At 43.3% G+C, this 25,138-nt stretch overlaps 1 protein-coding gene across 3 annotated transcripts in view; it reads left to right on the top strand.

Annotated features, from left to right (window-relative positions):
• RPS6KA1 (ribosomal protein S6 kinase A1) overlaps positions 1 to 25,138 on the top strand; it is an 844,361-nt gene that overhangs the window by 532,594 nt on the left and 286,629 nt on the right. For all 3 annotated transcript variants that reach the window (XM_078682639.1, XM_078682641.1, XM_078682640.1), the window contains 5 exons: positions 11,597 to 11,677; positions 14,541 to 14,620; positions 16,854 to 16,960; positions 17,332 to 17,369; positions 17,885 to 18,027. In XM_078682639.1, the coding sequence (XP_078538765.1) occupies positions 11,597 to 11,677; positions 14,541 to 14,620; positions 16,854 to 16,960; positions 17,332 to 17,369; positions 17,885 to 18,027 (449 nt within the window). The remainder of the gene's footprint in view (positions 1 to 11,596; positions 11,678 to 14,540; positions 14,621 to 16,853; positions 16,961 to 17,331; positions 17,370 to 17,884; positions 18,028 to 25,138) is intronic.

Here is a 25,138-nt window from a genome sequence, read left to right as displayed (position 1 = left end):
TGGAAATGACAGTGCAGAGCCTTATGTAGGCACTACCCCAGCACACTGAAATCAGTCTGGTCTTTAACAATTCTGTGCCCTTAGACGTGAAGTGTCGTGACAAATTGGAGGTGTAGTGTGCCAAAACTAACTTAGGACCTTTTTAAGAGACACACGAGTTCACTCCACAAAACAGGTAGGAGAAAGGGCATTAAGGATTCTGCAGATAGATGGAGTATCCACCACAAAGAGCATTGCCAAAGCTAGATAACCTTTTCTTCTGATGGATAGTTCTAACTGCAGATTCCCTATCTTTAAACTAGATATCCAGAAAGTACCTCCCAGGCGGGGGATGGTCTGAGGACTGGACTCACCAAAAAGTCCTGCGGAACCAAGCAGACAAAATCACCCTCTCAGCCGACCCAACTGTCGAGACAGTAGTGCTTGGTGAATGTATGCACGGATGCCTATGCCGCAGCCTGGCATATGTCTAAGATGGGGACCTCTTCTGTCAAAACCATTGAGGCAGCTTTGGCTCTGGTAGAGTGAGCCCATGGGCTCTCAGGTTTTTCCTTCTTGGCCAGGGCATAGTAACTCTCTAGAAACAGTAAGATCCACCTGGACACTGTTGTTCTGTACTACCTTCCCTTTTTTTTTTTACTACCAGCAAAGCCCATGAAGAGCTGGGCATTTATATGGTATTCCTTTGTGCACTCTGTATAACAATTGAATGCGCTCCACTCGTGCACTCCATGAAGCATCTCTTTCGATGGATATGGAGAAGCGAAAAGCAAAAAAGGCAGGGAGGGTGATGGTCTGACTCGCATTGAAAGGCCATAAAACTTCACAGAAAGGACGACCAGATTCTCAGCACCAGTTTATCAGGAAAGAAAGTAGTATAGGGAGGTAATACTAACAATGCATGCATCTCACTGGCAAAAAATAATGGCAAAGGTTTTTTTTTGGGCCGGGGGTTAACAATTTCTTTATTGAGGATTTTGCAAATACAATAAAGAGAGAAAACTAATCAAAATAACTACAGCAGTGAAGGAGCATGCTAGACATTCATTGGAAGTTGACAATTATTCTGGTCATGGTTATTAATGTAAAAGATTTAGAGGTGGGAAAATGGGGATAGATGGATAGATAGAATACACCATTTATAGTTTAGACTTATGGTTCGAATACTTATAAAATGCATAGTTAGAAAGGTACTCACTAGAACTAGACAACAAGCGGTTTGGCAGCGATCTATACTGAAAAACTCAAAATAATAAAATGAGGAGCAGCAAAATAAAGCTACCTGCAAAGAAAACAGCTCGAATAACTAAGTAACCAACCTGAGAGCAATAATTAGACTGAATTTGAAGCCATAATCTCGTATTACCTATATTGTAGGACATAGTGTTTGTTTGTTTGTTTTAACTTTGACAAGGTAGATATCCAGTTTCTCCCAGAATGGGTGTTTGGTTAAATGGAATATCAAGGTGAGTGTTGTTGTATATTATTGCCAAAGCAAACACAAGGAGATGGACGGAGCACTAAAACTTTTCAGACACTCACCCCCAGTCACAGATCTGGGTTGAATCGATCATCATTCTTTAGCTCACTTCGCCACCTCAGTTCAGACCCAGCCATATGCAAATCAGTCTTGACCCTGTTGGTCCCTTGCTCACTTTGCCACTGGATTTAAGCTAGCCTGGCTGATGTGGGGTATTACTCCGAAACCGGTCCCAGGATGCTTGTATCCGGTCCAGGAAAGACCTGACTTGGCAGTTCGGGCTGGACTGTTCCCATAAGGAACATGGTCAAGGCTAATTTGCATATGGCTGGCTCTGAACTGGGGTGGCGAAGTGAGTTAAAGAACGGTGATGAATGCAACTCAGACTTGCAATTGCTGTTATAGTAATTACCCGGAACTGGACTCATCTGTGAACACAACAGCCCCCCACGCCTTGCCTCCCAGGGGTACGAAACAGTGAAGTTCACAACTCTTAACATTGCCCTGTTTCTACCCCAGGTTCACTCTACAACATCCACTACATAGGGTTTTCTGATGAAGGTAGTAGTGGTTACAACTAGAATATAAGCAAGGCGAATTTTACTCCTGTATGAATTGATGAACAATAGTTAAGCGCTCAGGAGGGTGTTCGGAGCTATGCAGACATAACTGGTAACACATGTAACAGCAACAGACAGCAAAGCAGGGTTTTCTACTTGCCATTCACAGCATAGCACAAAAGCAGCTCTCTTTAGTTGCGTCATAGTAAGCTGTGCTTACAAAATGTAGTAGGAGAACAATGGTTCGGGGTGGCCTATAAGGTCCTGAACAATAGGTTTTAATCTAGTAGTGAATCAATCTTTTGGAGCAAAATATGTAGGGTAACATGTGAAAAATATTTTTTTCCTATTTGCACATGTAAGGGTACGTTCAGGTGCTCACAGAAGTGACAGGGTGCATAACGTGACTTTAGTGAACAAAGTGAGAACATACGAAATGTCACATAAAACAACAAGGTGTAATCCACAGAGCTATGTACAATGGGAGGGAAGAATTCCTTGGGTGGGTCGACGACGTTTCGATCTTTAATATTTTAAGATCATCATCAGGACAAAGTGAGCTTTCCTGAAACTGTAGTAAAAGTGAGACAAAATTAACACTTTCGCCCTACATAGAGGATTCAGTGATTTTGTGCTCCCAGTTGCATGGTATACATTGCTTTCATGCACATTGTCTATAGTTTAATGGTCTAATAACCGTGATTTTTTACCGTGCTGGGAGTTTCCTAAATTAGGTCCTATAGTTTAAAACTGCACGCCTATAGTATAAGTAAGAGCTTACTTAGTCTTTCTGGTACTCTTCAAGCTGCAAGCAATTGCCAGGCGTGTTCTCAATGGAAGTATCTGAGGGGGGGGAGAGGTCTAACATTAGACGGGCCGGCAGACTATGTGAGGCCTTTTTGGGATTAATCTTTTAGAAATATCCAGGTGGGTTAATCTCCCAGATATAGAGTAACTGACAGACGGCGCAAGCTGATTATGTTATGTTATATTTATTTTTATATAGCGCACGGCTACTCAAAAAGAGTGTCCCGGCGCTTTAATAATGAGACCTACGACGAAATAACACAACACAGTAATAAAAACAGAGTGGAAGACCCAGTAAAAGAAAAAGGAAAGAAAAAAACCTAGAGGGTAAACAACCAGGTCTTTAAACCTTTCCTAGAAGCAAGTAGGCTAGTGGCACCCCGGAGTGTCAGCGGCAGGGAGTTCCACAGCTGTGGCGCCAGCAGTCCAAAGGAGCGGCCACCAATACGAGCTCTTTTTACACGCGGCACCGTTGCCAAAAACAGCGATTCCGATCTGAGAGAGCGGGCCGGGTGGTAAAAGGCAAGTCTCCTTTGGAGATACTTCGCTCCCACAGCATGGAGGGCTTTGTAGGCCAGGGTTAATGCTTTAAAGGCAATCCGCTTGCGGATAGGCAGCCAGTGTAAGGTCTGCACAAGACCCGCAGCACTGGCTCGCCTATTTAAGCCATAAATGGCTCTCGCAGCAGCATTCTGCACAACCTGGAGCCGCTGCAGCAGATATTCTGGCAGGCCCAGGTAAAGGACATTAGCATAATCCAGCCTGGACCCGATCAAAGCCTGCACGGTCAGTTTCCGATGTTCTTCCGACAGAAGGGGTTAAAACTTCCTCAGCATCTTAAGGAGGCCGAAGCAGGTGCCCGTCACCCCAAGGATCTGAGATCTCATCGTCAGGCCCTTGTCCATCTTGACCCCTAAGTTCTTAGCTACTAAAAATGGACAGGATGGTGGGACCATGTTGATAGGCCACCAGGCTTGCCAGTCAGGATCCGAGCACACCCGAAGAAGAGTACCTCAGACTTCTCTGAGTTGCACTTGAGGCCGCTCAGATGAAACCATCTAAAGACAGCCTCAAGGCAGTCCCGGATACTCTCTCCATTAAAATCTCCTCCGCTCTTACAAGAGAAGAGGAGCTGTGTGTCGTCGGCATAGGACACGATCCGGGCCCCGAACGACTCCGCCAATGCCGCCAGAGGGGTCATAAGATTACAGTTTGTATTTGCTTATTTGGTGGTTTCTGTCATGATCTGGTTACAATTTATATTGCTTACAAAAGGCACAAGTATAACGGCCTGGAGGGGCAGAGGGGGGGATTGATGGGGGTGGGATTAGAGAGGGCCCACAATTTGGTTTTGCCTAGGGTACATTTAGAGCAAAGGGCGGCACTGGACCTCACAGGTCTGTTATTTTTCGCTCTCTGAAGGGAAGTACACGCTCCTCACTGGTCATGCCGCAACATTGCAGAGACTACCATCACCTGGCAAACAGTGGGAGGCTGTTGGACGGCTTTAATAATAGGTCATCCCATCTCAGAAATCAAGTTGGACACAAACATAACATTGGTATTTGCAAAGTCAATAGGTCTGGCCTTGGCAAACTCACCATTGCTTTTTTGTGTATTTTTGTGTGCAAACTATGTAATATGCGACGAAAAAAGGCAAAAGTATTTTTGAAAGTATTAAGATTAAGAGTGCCCAATACCCCAGCCCTGGCACTTCGACAACCATGCACATCTCATCAGTAAAAATGCTGTCACTCTAAATGCAAAATGGCCATTGGAGTACGTGGGATCTAGTGACTCTAGGGTTTTCCCTTGTATACTTGCAACTATTGTAGTGGGTGCAAGCACAGCGTGAATGACACTCCAACAGATCGATGGATAAAGAGGGTTGACCTAACGCCCTTGTGGGTATGAATATATGTGTTTTAATTATATTTCTGAAAAATAGGTTGATGAGACAGACATGGTGTCTCAAGGATAGACCTAAAAGACCCTTTATCAGAGTGTGTGCATGAAGGAGAAATGTTTTAAAGGAGGAAGGTGTGACGTTCCTTGCTAGAACGTGAGAGAGAGCTGTTGTACAGGAGGGAGGCTTCAGTGTCTTGCCTTTTGTCAGTGTCTCCTTTAACCCAGCTTAGCAGGAGTGCTGATGTCACAGAATGAGTGAGGTCACAATGCGTCTCTGTTGCTCAGCCACAGCAGAGTAAGAGGCTGGGCTGGTCAGTCTCCCTGCTCCTGTGAGCGTGCGACTCACCACTGTCACTTACCGTGGCTAAGTGAAGGCCTGTGTTGCCTGTTGGTGTATCCTTTCTGGCTCCTGTGGTGGAGGGAAGCCCCTTTTGGTGATAAATGAAGGTATCCGTGTTTAGTAAGTACAATTTCTCTTTGGAGTCCTTAATACCATAGAAAAAAGACCAGTTTATTTGCTAGTAACAGGCAACTTTATGGAGGTCTTGTTATACAGTTTATTTTATTTTGTGTTCCTTCCAGATTGTGGTCTAGAAATAAGTTAACTGTGTACTCAGAATTGTTCCTCATTCAACGGCTATCACAGTCGAACTATGTGTTAGAAATACCAGGGTCAGATTGGGAAGGCGGGCAACGGGCCGCTATCTGAGTTGCAGCTGTGGCTGCTTTTTTGACCAGCATGGGGGCCGCTTGGGGCTGTCTGTGCTGTTACAGAAGCTGCCAGCGACCCAGTAGGGGCTTGAGCGGCCTTTGGGGAGGCAGAGGGGCCTCTATTACCTCCCTTTTACCAAAGGGGCGAAGGTGTCATTCCCAGTCTCTCGCAGGGCCGGTCCATTCATGTATGCAGATTGTGCTAGGGTAGTGGCCTGAGCAAAAGTGCCCTCACTTATATTCAGGTGTGGTTCACCAGTGTGAACTAATCCTTGCATAAAGAGCCCTGGCAACATTTGCATTTTTTTTTTTTTTTTATCTCAGTGAAGTTAAGTTTAAGAGGCCCCTTTAAGAAATCTGTTTTGTTTGGAGTGATCCAAATTAATTTAGTGCAGATTCCACTTGCAGGTTGATCAGTTTCCTAATGTCCTGTGTGAGGTTCTGAGCTACCTTGTTATTTACTTACATCTTTAATGTTCACCTAGCAAAATCTATTTTATATCTAGGAGCATACGCGTTGCACCTTTTATCAGCCTACCTGATTGCAACATTGGGGTTCTTGACTAGTAATTCACTTGCTGATTTTTCCTTTTTGTGTAGATTTTGAAAACTACCCTGTGTATGGCCTTCCAAGTTTCCTACCTCTTGGAGAAGTGCCTTTTTAAAATTCTTTCCCCATGTGCTCATGGCACTATTACCTTTTTGGACATATTCTGAAACAATAAAACAAAGCACTCTCCCGTCAATACAATTCTAATACAGTCGCAAGTTGGACTAAAAAAAAGGAACCTTCACATGGGTACCTATCGGCACATATATTGCAAACACACCCTTGTGTTACTAACTACTATCAGTAAGGGTCAACAGAAATGAGGACCCCAGCAGCAGCACTCTACTCTCTTTACAATTTAGCTGTAAATGTACTGTTTGGTACTGGTACTTATGTTGACAAAAGTGGATCATCAACCAATTACAAAGACACTTCCACAAAGTGCTTGTAAGGAACCTTGTGTTTGGTCTTTTATCATTGAACATACTAACATTATCCTGAGCCTATATAGCAGTGGCTTTATTTGCATCTGGCACAAGCCCAATGTATAATTTTAACCAGCATCGACCTTAAAATCAATTACTACAAAACCCAGACATTCGGAACATTTCAACGGATGAAAACAAAGAAACCGGGCAGGGTGCTTGACGGGTGAGGGACAGACAAAGATAAGATACCAAAATCTTTTTCATAATAGGTCCCCGAATTGATGCTGACATTCAATAACACAAACATTCCAGTACTGTCTCCTTGCTAAATATGAGGCATTATTTCAGACCGTTCCAATCATAAATAGTTAAGCAATCTAATGTAAGGGTAATCCCTCCTCATCATTGCTCAAGATCCTCCCTCTTTGTCTTGCTATGGTCCCAGGGAGCCCCAAGGGTCAAGAAAACAAGTTTTTCCCTACCCATTTATATCCTTGCAGTCTCCATGACAAACACTGAGTAACTTCAAGCGCGTTAAACTCATTTCCTTCTTGACAACTTGCAGGTCTTGTCTCCTTTTCTAAGTCGCAAGGCTCAGGTCAGGAACAATCTGCACCTTACAGCCCTACTTAGTCATGTTCCTCTCAGGAACTCCCTCTTGTGAATCACCCAACTTTATAAACATACCAGCCTCTGTCTTTTTGCCAGTGGGGTTTCTGATTGGTAAATGGGCTGCCCTCACAAGCCACTGGAGTAACCGCAGAGCCATCTATGACCACCTCTGTGAAAAAAATTATTTTTGTATGTGGACCTTCATCAGTCAATGGATATGGGCATACCCAGGAGGTGTGCCGAAGAATCTTTTAAGCGCTACACTTTATTTTCTAAGTTGGACATGTAGCCATATACACAATCCTTAAGACTGCAGACTTTCATCTCTGCAGTCTACAAACCTGCCTTGGCACTAGCCATTCGTTTATCTAAACTTTTCATATTGCTTTCTGTCTAGCCTGACGGCCTCTAACTCCTCCCTCTATGTTGGATATTCTTTTTTCTATCAGTGTTGTATTTTGCAAATCAACCAGTGCAGCCAATATAAGCAATTCCCCGGTTAGTGTGGAGGCAGAATCTGTAAGCAAATCAGTATCTGCTTCATGAGCGAAAGTTGTTGGAAACCTCTGTGAAAACCCGTCAGTTTATTTAGGCGTCTGTTGTTTATTCTCTTTTGGTGACATTTCATCCAAGAAAATAATCGGGCTGCTGGCCATCCACGAGTTACCTCACCTTCTTACTGTGTATCCTAGTGCAATGGCCTATCATCCTAGCATGGCAGACAAAACTTTCTTACAAGAGTGTATCCACCCACATGTAGTCACCTCATCTCAGCAGGAGCTTCTCCTTGCAATTCTTTGTGCTTCAGACATCTCACACCCTGGAGACTGCTTCCAGAGCCAATAATCTACAGAGGATTAATAAGAGTTTCTCTGACCATTTGGATCCCTCCACAGCAACTCAATGGCCCGCAAAACTGTCCCTTGTGCAGGAGCAGTCTCATAACAAGCTGAAGCCCATGATTTTCAGAGCCTCCTTTCCCCGGGCACTACACAGGAGCAGAAGTGGAGCTCTAAGAGAAGGCATCCAGCTCGAAGCTTGTCAAGCTTCACTTACAACCCAGTTTTTCTAGATTATTTTGTGCTTTACCTCCTTGTAGGGGACCGCTTGACAGAGAGAGTGTGTCATTGTGAAACTTGGGTTTCCGTTCAGTTTAGGATCCTTCTTATCCATGGGTTGAAAACAGTTTCCACTTTGTAAGGGACACCACATCATGTGGGCATAACATAAAGAGTTCATATCCAAAACACATGTTCACCCTCGGGTGGTCTTTAGGCAGTATTGGGTGGTAACTGATGTTTGTTACTCAACTCCGTGGCACAGTAACACCATAACAATAGCTTCGTTATCTCAGAGACTTTATTTTTTGTTGTATGATTTTTGTAAGAATAACTTTTTCAGATGTCCTCGCTCTTCTCAGTTAACAATGGTGTTATTGAGAAATAGCAATGTTTACAACATGTATGAAGGATAACTTGCGTATTTGGAAATGTGATTTTATTCTTCATTGATGGAGTGCTGGCCTCCAGAAGGCCCCCAACACCCGTCCCCACCTGCACATACACTCACTTCTCAAAACCTGTGTGATAGGATCTCGTTCTCTTTGTCCCAAGTGTTGACTCATCCTTCCTCTTCATGAACTGCTCCATCAGCTTAAAAATCATGAAGAGGCAGCCTACATCCTCTCCAACCCAATCATACACCATACCTATTCTTTGCTCTTATTCACCTTATTTCAGCACTAGAGGGATCAGAAGGTGACCTGTTTTCTCATGCGTGCTTGGGTCCAGCTCCTCTGCTGGGAGCTGATCTTCCTGAATCCAAAACTGTCTGAACCATACTTCTAACCCTCCAGATTCCAGAGATGTTGGAGGCTGAAACTGTGTTCAAGGCAATCCTTAAAACCATTCGGTTGCCTCTTGTTTTGCCCTGATTTGCCATGTGTGCCCCATAATTGGCAGGTTCCCTGATAGAGGCACCTACCCTTAATGGTACATTTGTTAAAATAAAGTAGAGATCACTTAGTTCCTGAACACTAGTAAATGTAACTGTTTCCTTCACTGGACACGGCTGACTGGGCACCAGGTCACCTGGACATTATTTAGAGGTAGGGATCTTGTTGTGATGGTGGAATTTTGGAGATGGCATTGCTTGTCCCTTTAAAATACTATTGAGCATCCTTGGTTATGAACTACATTAATGAAAATCTACATTCCATTATTCTTAGTTGTAGCCTTCAGACATACCCTCTATATAATGCAACACTTAGGAAGATCCTTGAATGGATCCAGACCAAGCCTCCTTGGATAACTATGGTGACTATTGTCCAAAGGGTGATTTGTTAAAGAAAGATACGTGCCTAGTGCTATGAAGATATTTGAGGTATTAACTCTTCCTACTGAAAGTACTGACACCTTCTATTTTTTATGTGCCTATTTTAGTTTAAAATGTTCTGTTTATTTACCTTGTTAAGATTTTTTTTATTTCATTAATGTTCTGAATGGACATTGATGTTAAGCAGCATTTATTCTCACTCTGAATGGGTTTCTTCTTTTAAGTCAAATTGTATTACTTTTAAGGACGTTTCCGGTGCACAAATAGAATTGCAACTTGTTGTAAAACAACATTTCTGGCGATTTTAGTAAGTGTGCACTAGACAAAGAAGTCAAAAATGTACCTGTAAATTTCTTTAAAACCGTGGAATACTAGCTTTCATTCAATCACAATTAGTAGCCGTGTATTGATTAAGAAAATAATGATCTGCTTAATAGTGATGTTCACTTAACAAATTCCCTTAACAAAATATACCATGATGGAGATTAGGTGGGAAAAAAAGCAGTATTCACGGATCTTAATACTATTACGCATTAAAAATGGCACCAGATAGTTTCATGTCTCCATTGCTAATAACTTTTTAGGTCAGAGTTTTCTAATGTCTTCCATTTCCTGTCATACGCCACGACTGCTAGTCATTGCTACCGTGAAAAAGTCAAGTGCCTAACTGCAGCAATGTGACTTTGAGTTGGAGCACTCCTGTATTGTGGCACAGAGATACAAATAGCAAACAAGAGTACTTGCACAAGACACAGTCCTGTAAGTTCTGGCTGCCTTGTATTAGCAGGAAAAGTCCATGTACCAATCAAGACGCTGATATCTGGTCTCTTCCCTCTAATGGGATGGAGGGTGCTTCATCCTCTCCTAACTTCTCTGTGTGTACATTTGGTTCTTGAGAGGGGATGCTACCAGGAATCTGAATGGGCTAAAGAGGTATTGCATGGTATTAGCAAGCACAGAACACCTTCTGAGAGCTATGTGATAAATACTGCTTATGGAACATTTTAGGGAAGAAGGGCTACTATTAAGTATTGTTTGTATCTAAAGATGTTGTGCCTACACTTAATATTCCTTGCCCTTTGATATGAGGCTTCTAATGAAATAAATAAATCTGATATACACGCGGATTCACAATGCAGATTTAAAATACAAATGTTCATTGTGATGGTTACGTTCCCCAGAAGGGTACATAAAATGCAGATTTTTAAATTATTTTCATTAGGTTCGGTCCGCCTTACTTTTCCATCCCAAGAGGGTAGCTCAGATTTTCTCCTAACCCCTCACTTCCTGTACTGTTTTCTGGACTTTATTGTAGTAATTTAAAAAACTTATTTAAATGAGTTTTAGAAGAACCTTTTTTTAATTATTAGAAAGACCACGTCGTTTATCACCATTAGTGGATTTAGCAAAGCAAATATATACTAAAACGTATTGAGAAAAGTTATGTGAGAGGGTAGAAATCAGTTGGGAGAATCTTGCAAGCACCTTCCAACCAGATCCATGTGCTTACGTTTGTACTTCAGTGAAACATTTTTGCATTGCACAGACACTAAAGATGACCCATAACTTTTCATAGATAAATAGTTGCAATTTTTGCCTTCCTTTAGAGAATTTAGATACAATGTAGGATTTCATTTTAAAATGTGAGTATGTTTTCATACTGATGGATATTACGAAGTAACTAACTTTTGCTGTGCAACTTTGAAAGGTGTAAGCATCAGTCAAGCCAGTCCATATTGAGTTGAATATTGAGTATGCCGACTGAAGAGTATGTGCTAACGGGTTGAGGTCTATTTGCTGAAGGTCGGTGGCACATTATGGTTGCGGAGAGATGTGACCAGATACCAGCTTCGGGGGTAAAGGTCAGTTTATTTTGCTCCTAGTAATTAAGTTATGAGGAGCGGGGCAGGTTAAGGAATGGACTGTGAACAAGGATGAGGAGCAGTCATTGGAAATTAATAATGGCTATAGGAAACTGGTCAAGGAACCCAGCATACAGTTCATAGGGACGGCTTGTGGGCAGAGTTAGAGAAGTGGTTAAGTTAAGTTTATGCTTCATATCGGGGAGGGGGGGGGGGCGAGGTCACAGAGGAATGTTCAGAGCAGGGATGACCAAGTTCAGCACATTGTTTTCTTGAAGTATGCTGGGAGTGAATGAACAGCAGGGCCTTCCAAAATTTCTGAGCTTGCTTTATTCTCTCCACAGTACGGGATCGAGTGCGAACAAAAATGGAACGAGATATTCTTGCAGACGTGAACCACCCTTTTGTGGTGAAATTACACTATGGTAAGTACATCAGTTTTTATAAATCCAGTAATGTATTTGTGACAAAGTGTCCGTAGTCACGTGTTTTGCATGGGTAGCCATTTTTGGTAAGGTACATTCTGATAAATCGAATCCTGGCTAGTCTTTTATTCCAACAGATCTGTCTGGGGAAGTCCGCTGTTGCATGCCAGAAGCATTTCTCATCTTAAGGGAACTGGGCTTGCTGGCAACCACAGGAACACCTTGAAAACATGGAGGTTTTTCCATGTTTACGTTTATCCTTGGAGGCACTTCCTTGCCTTTGTTGAAGAGTTAATCATCAAATGCTCTCTCTCCTCCTGTCTCTCTCCACTGTTGCTTTTGTCTACAGACCCCCTGTGTTAAGACCAGTCAGTCACTATTTTGCTGCTCAATTTAGCGTCCCATGTCTTACTCCTCTCCGGTCGGATATATCTTACAGTGACTTAAACACCTCATTTAGCTTGATCTAATCTAGTCACTTAGGGCCAAATGTATCAAAGGGTTTTACCCATTCTGTGTCTATGGAAAAATGTGTTCATACATATGGCCCTTACTTCCTCGATCCTTGTCTTAATTGGTGGAGTCACACAGTTATGACTTGTAGTATCTGGCCATCCACCTTGCTAAACGAACTAGAAATACTTTATTTATTTTTTCCCACTCTTCTATTGGAAACAAATTTCCCCCACTGCCAAGAGACGTTGCACATTATTATTGATGTCCTGGGACTCTAATGAATGGTGAATTAAATAATTAAATTATTGGAGTCACTGATATTTCTCAATTTAAAATCCAAGACTCCTCCATGGCAGCTCCAAATCAGTCAAGTATTCAAAACAGATTGCTGTAGGAAAATCCATTGCTGAATAATTTGAAACCAAATTTAAACTGTCTTAAATTATATAGAACACCTCTAGCATATTAACCCGCTCAGAAGATCCTTAATTTCCTTTCGGTTTCCTAGCCCTCCGATTCGCAGCACAGTTTCTAGTAGTTAACACTCCTCTTCATCAATTAGTTCTACTATTCCTTCAGACGAAGGACCTTGCTGCAAAATGGCACAGCTGCAAACCACAAGAAATAAAATATTCATACTTTTGTTGGTTTCTTTTATCTTAAGCTCAGTCTCTAACGTTCATATCTGATTGATAATAACCTGGAACAGTTAAAGTTCAATTTGTAACCACTGGTCAAGCTGAGCACCTCTTTAAGGTATTAAGTCCTACTTCATTCATGTCTTGCAAATAAATTCGTAAGTCATCCAGCTGTTCATTTTTAAATAACTGATTGATGCTCTCTCAGGGTGGGGAAGCAGTGATCAGCCCTCTCGCTTAAGCAATATTTGTATCTCCTATGTCTAGTTGTCTTTATCCCAATTTTGCAGCTCCTGTCCATTGCTTCTCTAGAGGTACAAACTCCACTGATCAATCCATTTTGTCTTCGTTCCTTTAATCATTCTGCATATCTTTCACGTATTACAGCCATTTACTTTTTTAATGTATATTCACTCTTGCACTGCTGCTCAGCCCTTTCTCCTATGCTACTCGGGTCCTCCTCTGCCTGCTTCTAATCGTGGGCTAAAGGTTTCTAGGTCATTATTGCCTTACAAAAACCTCAACATGAACGTAATCTTGGCATATTTATTGAATTCATTTTTTAACCTTTCTATATATTTTTAGCAGTCCAGTGCTGTTTTTTATTCTAACGTGTCTCCGCCATGCTTCGGAGGCAATTGGTTGATGTTCCCCACTTTTTCTTTATTGGCTGAGATACTTGTAGTGGAAGTTTTTTTCTTCGGAGACTACGTGGATACTGGGCCTGCTAGGCACAATTTCAAGGAATTGCATGGTAGCATTAAGTGTTTGGATGTATGCACACTGGCTCAAACTCAATACACACATGAGGTGGGATGGTGGCCAGTGATAGCAAAGAGCCCTGGTGTGCCCTTTGTGACCCGATACTGTGGCCCGTTACTGTTCCACCTAGGTAAGATTCTGTTTCAGACCTTAATGGGGTCTCTTACTGCACCCTCTGATTACAGACCGTACCGGCTCTCATACTCTTGTAGCTGGAAGTCCGCCTTCATCCTCTCACACTAGCGAAGTGTGTGTAGCTATAGAGCTTCTCTTGGGATGCCTCTTACTCACACCCCCGCTGCCCTTTTATTAACTGACACATTGATGTTTGAATATATCTTTCCAGAAGTGTCTGGTCTTCATTGATTCCCAGAGGATCACAGTATAGCGCCTGCGCTGCAACGTATGCCTTTTACCAGACCAATCCCCTTTTCTAGTTGACTCACTTTAGCTATAAAGCCAAGCTCATGCACTTCTTTCAGTTAGAGCTCAGTTGATAGGACTCCTTGCCTCTTGATACCAATCCTGGTAGATTCATCTTATGTTAAGAAAAGTTTCCTTTAATTTGAGTACTGTATTTTTTTTCTGTACAATGAAAGAAATGCCTAATAAAATGTTAAAATTAAAAAAATGAAATTGATAAGGCTGGTCTTTCTCTATGAAACTGTCACCTTTGAAATTCCACACAAAAGAAGCACCGGTAGGTCATAGTGTGAAGAGGCGCTTTACAAAGGCACGATCCTGACACCACACATTCCTAAATTACCCCTCTTACCAGAGCACTCCAAGGGACTCACAAAAACATGTGGCATATTGGGTTAGCACACCCTGACCACTAGGTGAAAGCGTTTATCATTCATTTGATGGTGTGTGCACAGGCTGCTCGAGGCTCGGTGGCTAGCACTCTGAGTGGCCAAGTGAGAGAATCTTGGGTGGGCGCAGGCTTCAGAGCATTACTGAAGAACGCAGGTTACAAAAGGCTTGACTTGACCTTTTTTTCCTTTTAGCATTTCAGACTGAAGGAAAGCTCTACCTCATCCTAGACTTTCTCCGAGGCGGGGACCTCTTCACACGGCTTTCCAAGGAAGTGAGTTTGGTTTCATTTTTGTGGCTTCTTCACTAAATATGTTCTCATTTCATTGGTTTACTCCTTATGGTTTTGTTTCTTTGTTACTTTCTTACCTCTTTTCTTAAATGTCACCCTCACTTCTGCCCATTCTGTCTTTTGGTCTCTTTGTATAGTTTGCACTGATTAGCACATGCTCATTTCTGTTCTTGGTTGTTGCCACTTCCCCAACTCTTCCATATCATTTGTTTTATTTGGTCTAACACTTTAAAGTACCCCACGGGCCCAACATGGCCGAAGGCCTCCCACCTGGGATTTTGAGTATGCCTGTCCATGCACTCACTTATCCACTAATGAGGCTTTACAGCTGGAAAATGTCTGACCCTCCTTGGGGGTTGTGAAACAAGACTACTTCCATCTCTTGCTTTTGCATGTTCATTGATGATTCAAGCAATGCTATTCATGTCAACGCCTGTTTTCCAAAGCTAACCTATGCGTGTTTTGCATGCACTACCTATGTTCTGTGTATCCCTGACGTGATTGCATACCTCTGCAACATGTTGTACAAGTAAGTATTGAAACCTCTTTATTTAGGATCTTTTGCATTTGAATTCAGTGCTACATGGAGCATTCAGAGGTTTGTAGCTGAGAGGGATAGACCGCCACTAATCATGGGCAAGTTGTCCATTATTTTCAGTTTGTCCCACTCAAGAAGATGTAATGGACATTATTCTAATAGAGAAGCAGTGCTCCCTATTTGATTTTAAAGACTAAAAGTGTTGATTGCTGTTCCACAGTGCAGATTTGTGGATCACTATGTTGGACCAAGACCTACACAGTGTTAAAAAATTAAAAAATCCTGACGCTTCTTCCTCATAATGACTCATCTGAATACAAACTATAAGCTGGATCCAGCACCATCTTGGCTTTTATACTCGGTGGAGGATGTTTCTATCATTTTGCCCACCGCACCGGCCTAAGAGTCCTGTATTATCCTGCGTAGTTCATTCAACAGAAAACAGGACATTCTCTTACACTGTGGGGAAAAGGGTAAACAAATTTGCAGTTGCATATGTTCAGGGAGCTAATAATGCCACAGTGATAAGGCAATAGGACAGGAAGCTTTGGTGTGACATCTCACTCTTCACTGATATGTTACCGAAACAAAATCCCTAGTAGGCCACAGCCACCCATAAAGAATGACGGAGACCCCCTCAGGATGCCTTTTCCATAATGCATTATTTAGTGCTGCCAGTAGTAGCACTGAAGGATTATGATGATCTGAAGGGTCCAGCTGTAGCCACTAATAAATATATTGGGAACCAGAGACAGGGCTGGTATTTCCGACAGTAAATCAACCTGGGGGAGTTTACCTCTCCACCATCAAACGCAGACAGTAGAAATGTGGCTGATGGAATTATAGCCGTATCCCTTGTTTACACCAATGTCTACCCACAGCTATAGTATTTTATTCAATGTTTCAAAGTTTGCTATAGTAATAGTCTTGTATATATCCGAAAATACAATAAAAACTGTACATTTATATACAAGGGATATAAATGACAATCATTTTCATAGCATGTGGCTGTTATGAAATATTGCATGATTAGACTAACCTGGAGCGACCTCGGGCTCCTCTGCTGTAGTGACCCTTGTTTTGACAACTCCCATACTCCTCTTTCTCCAGATGACTATTTCCTCCAGGTGTCTTTGTGCCTTTTCATGTGAAAGTAGAGGCAAGTGCTGAAGTGTGATGCCAACTAAGACATAAAGGAGCAGAGCCTCTTATGCTGGTGTACCTGTCTCCCCAAAACGTAAATCTTGCTGAACATGCTATGGCGCATTGCCTTAGGTTGTTTATTGGAATGTCCCTTAAGAGGTCTATTAAGTGGTCACAGAACTTTGGACAACTTGTATTAGGATTAGTGCAGTCAGTAACTTGTACATTCTGATCACAGTACCTAGCTGTTTTTGCTCCCACCAGCGACCCTCCTCCCCTATACTGGCTAATCTGTGTACCTAACGCCTGACTCTGTAGCTGCCCCTCATGTGGCTGCAGGTGGCCCTTAACTAATCTGGCCTGTATCTAACCAACCCTAGTGCTCCCTCTCTAACTCCACAATTGGGTAATATTCTTGCTCTCTGACATTTGCCGCCGCTTTTTGTCTCTTGACCTATAATCTTCTTGCTTCTATCTTTATCCCTGTACTCCCATACCATCAGGTGTCTAAACCCTTCCCTGTTCTTTCTCCAGGTGATGTTCACTGAGGAAGATGTCAAGTTTTACCTGGCAGAGCTGGCTCTGGGCCTCGATCACCTTCACAGCCTGGGAATCATATACAGAGACCTCAAACCAGAGAAGTATGTGCTGACAATGATTGTCCATCAGCTACGTTATTTAATTGAAGGGTTCATTTTTCTATCTCAAAGAATTACATGCTGGCAACTAATGTTGGTGGAGGGCTCTGGTGCAAGTTGTGGGAACCCATGAGATGTTGGTAAGAACTATGTGCTGCCAAAAACTGGGGATTCCGTTTTGGGAGTTTGGCAACAGCTGCTCTAAAAAAGTCCCAGATATTGGCGGCCGGATTCCCTCTCCATTGCCTGCCCTCTGATTCCCTTGTCAGCACTTGGAAGCCACATTCCCACTCTGACACTTGCTGGCCTAATTTCCACTTTCTTTAGCTGGTACCTCGACGGCTTCATTCTCACTATTTCCTTGTCTTTTGCAGTATTCTTCTGGATGAGGAAGGACACATCAGTTTAACAGGTATAAACTCCTTTGTTTGCTTCAAAGTGTGTGTATGTATGGGCATACTTGTATAGCGCAAACAACTGTCACCCGACGGGCATCCTGGCGCTTAGACTGTTATGACACATACATGATGTTTCCGGCAACTGAACCATTTACATTATTCTAGGGAACAAGTGTGTTTTTAAGACTTTCTTAAAGGAAGAGAAGTCTTCCAAACCCCTCAGACCTAGCGGAAGGGAATTCCACAGTCTTGCTGCGGTGAACCTAAAAGATCGACCACCCATCCGGGACCTTGTCAAGTGGTTACGTGGTTACACAGTATTCCTCCAAACATAGCTTGTGCTGCAGCTTCTTCTAAAACTTGACACTCTGAACTAATAATGTTCTCTAGACATGCCCTGGTCCTGGTTATAACTAGTTCCTTTCCACTGTGGCTTCCTCTTAGGAGTGCCTATGGTGATGAGCCTTTGAATTGTATCTGTTTGCGCCCATGTCCATTTGACTGCTTCATATGTTTTTTTCTCGTGCAGATTTTGGATTAAGCAAAGAAGCCATAGATCACGAGAAGAAGGCATACTCTTTCTGTGGTACAGTGGAGTACATGGCTCCTGAAGTGGTCAACCGCCAGGGGCACACGCACAGTGCAGACTGGTGGTCCTACGGTGTCCTCATGGTATGGGAGTGAGTGAGCTCTTTTCTGTGCCTTTTAATATCTTTTCTCGTCCCATCTACATTTTTCAGAGCTCCTTATTCCACCCATGCCTTTTCTCCCTCCTCTGCTCTTCTGTGTGACCTGTGCTATTTTAACTTTTATTTGCCCATCTCTCTCCACTCGCAGGTCTCTATCTCTTGCCACCTGTTTTTCTCCTCACCTGGAACTAAAGTTTTCCACATTTTTTAATTCCTTATTTTTCTTTCCCTATCACCCTTGGCTCCATCCTTTGTCTTGGTCCATCTATTTAACAAATCCAATACAGCTCATGTGACCATTTTCTTTTAATACCTCAAGGTATCTCTTGAACCCTCTTTTAAATTGTTTTTCTGATGGATACTCCTAATTTCAGATTCCTCACCTTTAGACTATCCCCGGGCAGCAGGGTGGATCCCAAAAATGTTTCAGCATAGCCACTGCATGCCGGTAGGTAGGTTGTGCGGCTCCAAGTCGACACAGCTCCATCCTGGAAGTGACGACTGAAGCGACATATAGGTGCCACTCAAGTGTACTGATATTGGTTCCTTTCTTTCCAATGCAGATGCAGGGCTAGCTCCCAACTTTGTTTAGTAACTTTAAAAGTTTTTTTCTCCCAGTATTTTTCTCACGTGTACAGGGGAACATGTCTCTTCCTGAACCCCTACAAGGTTTAAACGATGTAGTTTGTCACAAACAAATGTCTGTGACAGAACTCCATGAGGTGTGTCTGGTGTTTGGATTCAAGCCACAACTCTAAGTCTTTCGATGAATCTGCCCTGATGCACCCGAAGGCATTCCGAGGACGCAAGCTAAAAAGGTACATCGCTGTACACCACAGGAAGCCACGTAAGACCTGATACAGCTCGTCGAAATCCCGCCTGTCCAACCCTCCCTGCCCTGTGACAAGTTGTGGTCTGAGTAAAGATCCAAAATGAAATACAAGAAGTCCAAGTGGGTCTCATTCCAGCCTTGTTACTCTGCTTCAGAGAAGTTGTGAGGACGTCAAGATGCTCTTTGGTCCCCCACTGAGTAGCTGCTGATCCTGATGCACCATTAATTTCTGAGGCTGGTGCTATGACAGATCGATTCATTTAAGGAAGGTATGCTTTAAATCTTTGACACCCTGCCGTCTCCCTTTGGCGTGCCTTCAGACCCCACGATCCGCAGAGACTTCCAGTTTGGTTCCCGCCTGCGAGTCTGACCTTGGAGCAATCTATACCTCCTGAACCCGCTTTGGGTTCAGCTCTGACTTCAGAGCACACTCCTGTTTGGCACCAAGTTCCATGCCAGTGTTGCCTACTCCATAGGAGGGTGCTGATTCCACTGTCATGTCTGACTTCTAACCATATGAGTCTGGAGCTCAGCCAAAACCCCATAACAGCTCCAAGATGCCCTCCCCTGTACATTTTGACTCTGATGAAACATTGCCCTTGCCTAAGAGCTGCCTTCCAGTGTTCCCAAGAACTTTTCAGATCTGACTAAAAATTCAGACATACAAGCGAACCCGCTGAGCATTCCCAATGAATGAATTTACTTTCTAATGTACCAGAAAACACCTTTTTGTTAGAGGTATCCAAAGTGAACCTTTCTCATTGAATGGTCCTCTACTAAAACAGTACACCAAAAGAATTACCATCACTCTACAAACTCTTAATCAGGTATCGGATCCATTTGTTTTGCTCTCCCCAACTGTGCTGGGTTAAACGACTTACATCCTATGCAGTCCAGTCCTGATGATGGTCTCATTTTTTCATTAAGAGACCGAAAAGTTGACAGCTTATACAGTTCTTGTCAAAAAGTATTATCTAAACATGCTTTATTGTATGGACTATTGAGACAAGAGTAGATCAGGGCTTTGCCTGGCGCTGATGTAGCCGGAAGTGGTTTGCGGAGCTCAGGCCGGCATATCCCCCTGTTTTTAAATATCCTGAGCCCCGGGCTCACGAATTCTGGAAGATTAGTGAGGCTGTAAGTCCCCAGGGCAAGCCTCCTCACAGCAAATGAAAGTGGAAGACTGGGGACGCAGTGAAATCGCCTGACTTTTTCCTCACGGGAACCGCGCATCGCAAAACAAGAGGGCAGCCGCGATGCCGAGAGGCTGAAACCTGAAGAACTAGGGGAGAGGTACTTCTACTCCGGAGGTAGGGAGCAAAGCTGTGGTGACAGCGGATGCGTGCCCCGTGAGCTGCCTGCCAAGGGGAGGAGGGGTAGAGCCAGGCGCCCCCACTGCGGAGTGCTGAGGGGGCCTGTATGCGTTGCTGCGAGGCGGTAGTTCCTGCTTCAGAAACGACTCACCGGAGGGGGTTGCTATCACCTAGTCAAGTGCCCTGTAAATACTGGCGCTGGAGGCCTGACAACCCCTTACTGGCTAAAACAGGTGGATGTTCCCAGCTGAGGGTGGTACAATCATCGGTGAAGCACTCCGGTGGACCGTATCACCCTCTGGCCTGGCGGTGAGCTTAGAACAGAGGTCTTCAAACTTTTGTAGGTTGAGCCCCCCGCAGCTGAATTTTTTTAGATGTTGGGCCCCCCCACCACCTGACAGAAATTTCTGGACTTGACCGCCACGCGCACATTCCGGGCATATTCAGCGAATAACATTCAATACAATAAGATTGTTTAGTAAACTGCAGGTTTGTGAGTGGGTGGGTGTGGTGAAATGACAGAGGCTTATTACACAGCTCAAAACACCACTTTCCAAGATGAAATGTGTGCAAATTGTTTTTACTAGGATGCTTTGTTTTACATATGACATGGATTGATAATAATACCACCAACATAAATGTGACAGGTTTGCCTGTTTTTCAGAGACGGTCAATCTGTGGATGGATTTTTGCTACTGCCATCCTCAGGTTGTGCTCCACATCCAGGCTTGAACGAACTTAGTCTTTAATACCGCAAGTGCCGAGAACCCAATCTCACATAAATAGGACGAGCTGAAAGGCAAGAGAGTTTTGATAGCAGTTTCTCCCAAAGCTGAATATTCTGCAGACATTTTCAGCCAATGCAAGGACTGTAAGGGGAGACAGTGTTGTCAGATGTTTCGAGAACTCCCTAGCTCAGAGCTGGCACACGAGAAACAAATCTTCTCTAGATATCATTAATAAACATTTTAAGCAGCACTATAATGGGATAATTGCCCACCAGCCAGTTATGGATCTGAAGACAGTTGAAAGTCCACAGAGAAGGCGCTGAACAAACCTCTCATTGAGAATTCCTTAGTGGTACGATAGTTGCTTGCCTGAAACAGTGGGGGTTTGGACACGTCAGGCTTATGTTTAAAAAAAATAGAACTAATACAGTAATTATGTTGTCTAGTTTACTTCAGAGTAATGTTGTCTGACAGACTTTGAATTTGAATTGGGGGCCCCTGTTCAATACAGGTTTGAGTTTAAATGATTTATTTTCAGCTCTGCCATACCCTATTTAGCTAGGTTACTAACGGTGCACAGGCATTGTAGTCAAAATTCTAAAATAGTTTACAGCTAATAATCCGAGATAGTGATGTGTTTTCACTGTTACAAAGCAGCCGCCCACTAATTTTACAGTGAATAATATCTGTGATATCCTCCAATTTCTCATATGTGAGGACCCGCTTGGATCTAACTTTTTTATGGTTAACTTTTTTATGGTTGTTGCATAAAACACACATTTCTCTACAAATAGTAATAGACTTCCTCACATCAATTACATTAGAAAGAAATTAAACAAAACGGTATTTGCAAGAATCGGTTTAGGAATTTTTCCAGTCCATCAGGGCAAAAACAGAAGTGTCTCTATCAAGGGGCCCCTGGAAGCTGGATTGTAATGAATTTAGATGTCTTCTTTTGTACTTTAGGACAAAACCTTAATGGGGCACGACATGCCCATACTTGTGTACAGGGGTGAGTGAGGCGACCTTATGAATTTGGGTGCGCATGTTAGTGCAGAGTGAGACGAATGAATGTATGGTTAGTGGTGGGCTTATTGGAGTGAGATTGCAGATTGAACAGTGAGGGGGACAGGTGAGTGAAGTGTTACAAGTGCAGGTTGACTAGTGTGCTTGTGTGACTGCAGGGTGAGGTACAGGGTGAAAAGCGCATTGTGAGTGCAGAGTGATCACTGTGAGTGGAGGTAAGTGGGTGAATGGTGTCAGAACATGGTGATCAGTGTGAGTGCAGGGTGAGCAGGTGAATGGTGTGAGTGCATGGTGATCAGTGTGAGCGCATTGTGATCGCAGTGAGTGCAGGGTGATCACTGTAAGTGAGTGAATGGTGTGAGTGCATCGGGGTCAGTGCGAGTGCTGGGTGAGAGTGAAAGTGAAGTGCGAGAATGAGGAGTGAGTGGTCTGAATGCAGGGTGCATTCCCAGACACTTGAAGTAACCTCAGCATGTTATATACGGCAGCGTAGGGTTTCAAATGTGTTAAAATATTGATATTATGGCAGTAACCAGGGATCAGGGTGGAGGAAATAAATATTGTGCTGATCCCTCAACAAACTTCCAGTCTTATGATTAGGGTTGCCAGCTCATTATTTTGATGTCACAGATGGTATAAAAATAAGCAGTCACCTAAAGCTGTATTTTCAGCACTTGTCTGTTCATACTTTGAACAGCAAATAAAAATAGAAAGAACTTGTAATTGTTTTCTAGGGCTACCTGAATGATCAATGACTGATAATAAAAGGGAGCAAAGATTAAAAAAAAGTCACATTACGACAACAAGAAGGGGGTACCAGGAGCTCGTTAACATTACAAATGAATACATACTTAATTATAACTATATTTAGCAATTTGCACGCTGTTTAAAGAACACATGGCTGGCTGGCATTTTGCGCGCCTGCTTTTGTAATTTTAAAAAACTTTCAGGGACGTTTTAAGGATTTTGTGGCCTGTAGGCCAAATGTATTTTTGGGGCCCCTGTTCAGACCATCTTTGATTTTATGATCTAGTCTCAGCTCTTTCATGCCTTCTTTGGTCAAATACTAAATGTGTGTACATCGGATATTCAGGGATAGTGATGTGTGTTTTCAGGACGTCACACAACAGCAGTTCACTAATATTACTGCAAATAATCTGTCACACCCTTCTATTTCTCATATGTGAGGTCATGTATTGATCTAAAATAAACTTTTTATATGGATGTCGCATGACGCATAAGCACATTTTGTCTGCAAAATGTCTGTAATAGACATATACACATTCAAAATGAATGATTGAAAAACGCTATTTACAACATTGTGTTTTAAAATGATTCAAGGTCATGAGGGAAAGACTCTGTAGAATAGTGCTGGCTCTTTCACACACCCCCACTCCACCCCCTTTGAAAGGCTGGGGCACTGGGCCAGAGCCCACTTTTTTTTTTTTTTTTTTACTGAGTTTGATATAGCGCAAACTTGACCTGAATCATGCATCAGAGCGCTTTACATAGCACAAGTTGCATTACATGAGGACATATTCACTTTCTTTGTTAGGCACAGGGAGATTAAGTGATTTGCCCAGAATCACAGGATGTTCAGCTTCAATGCATAGCTGCCAAGGTGTCAGATTGCATTTGTGTGACATTTTCATAATTTCACTGTAATTATGAGTGACATTCAAGAACTATGAGTGACACTTTCTCGCGAACAAAAATCAAGCAGTGAAGACAAGTGTAACATGTATTACAGAAATTACACCCATTTGAGGAACGACAGAACTCTAATACGGTCTTAAAACTACTTTAAAACATCAAAAACCGATGCCGCCAAGCGCTTTCTCCTGCACCACTACATTTACAAATATGTTTGCGGCAGTTGCTTCTCCACAACTGTGGAGAAACATGAAAATGGAAAGCTAGCAGCAACAGAGAAGAGGATGGAAGTACACCTCAAGAATCCAAGATGAACTGTAGCTCACAAACTGGCCTGGAAACGTGTTTACATATTTATAGTTTTCGTAAGATCATTGTGGGCACATTATGCAAATGGGGAAATGATCATTCTCCCCTGCATTGCATATACATTCTGGGATACTGAAGGGCCCGAGTGTATCGGGCAGGTCGATGTCAGGAGAGAGGAGGGGCTAATGACTTGGTCAGTGTACTGAGGGCTGGGGTAGGAGCAGTGACAGAAGAGGGGGTTAGAGAGGGACAGAAGGCCGAGTCAGAGCTACCGAGCCTTTCTAGTGCAGTTCTCCTGACTGACAAGATAGCCACGGGGCCATATGGCAGTGCACCCCACACACAGTTCTTCCGGAGCCAGGCAGCCCGAAAGGGACTGGGGCGGCCTGTGCCAGTGTGGGCGGAGAAGTCCCTCGCAGGACATGAATAAAAGGCCTCTGTTATTTCACAACGAGGTCTGTATGTCACTATATTTGCGGGCTTCCGTACAGGACAGAATGCTACGCAGAAGTATTTCCCTGGGACATACGTGGCTCCAGTCATAATTCATTAAAATCATTCAGAAAAGCAAAGGCATGCTTAAGAACTACTGTTCACCATCACCAATCTTTTTAAAACGAAATTGGTAGTACATTTGCAAAGTAGTTCAGATTATGCTCAAAGTGCACTGAAGACAGTGCGATCAGTAAACAATGTGGCGGCAGCCATCGTCACATTAACAAATTAACATACACATGCACAGCTGGCTGTAGCACTTACTGTCCAACTTGCGAGGCCGGAGCCACGGCAATGAGTTTACCGAGGCGGTGGGCTGGCCGCCTCCTCGGTCGTCCTGGCACTCCCTCAACAATTCACGGTGGGGTGATGGTCTTCTTTTAAAATTTACAGCAACCATCAGGTGCAAGTAGCGCTGCCCTAGGCAGCTTCCCAGTCTCACAAACCATACTGCAGCATCAGCGGTAGCACCAGCAAGGTGACGTCCTCGTTGCGCGCCTAAAGACCCCTGACCTGGCAACCGGCTGCACTAATTTCTCACTGCCGGCTCCGAAATTGCAACTGCTGCGGCGGCCTTGATTATGATGGCCTACAGCAGTGTGTGGCACAGGCCGGGCCATTACGTGCAATATAATCAACGGCGCTGCCTCATAATTATTGCGGGCGACTTGCAGAATAATAAACTCCACGCTCTCGGAGTCAGCAGGATGTGACTGCAGAGTGCTAGCTGGGAACGGA

This window comes from Lissotriton helveticus, chromosome 3_1, assembly GCF_964261635.1.
Source record: "Lissotriton helveticus chromosome 3_1, aLisHel1.1, whole genome shotgun sequence".
In the NCBI taxonomy this organism is placed as follows: domain Eukaryota; kingdom Metazoa; phylum Chordata; class Amphibia; order Caudata; family Salamandridae; genus Lissotriton; species Lissotriton helveticus.
The sequence above is the reverse complement of the archived record's forward strand: the minus strand, read 5'-3'. Positions and strand labels throughout refer to the sequence as shown.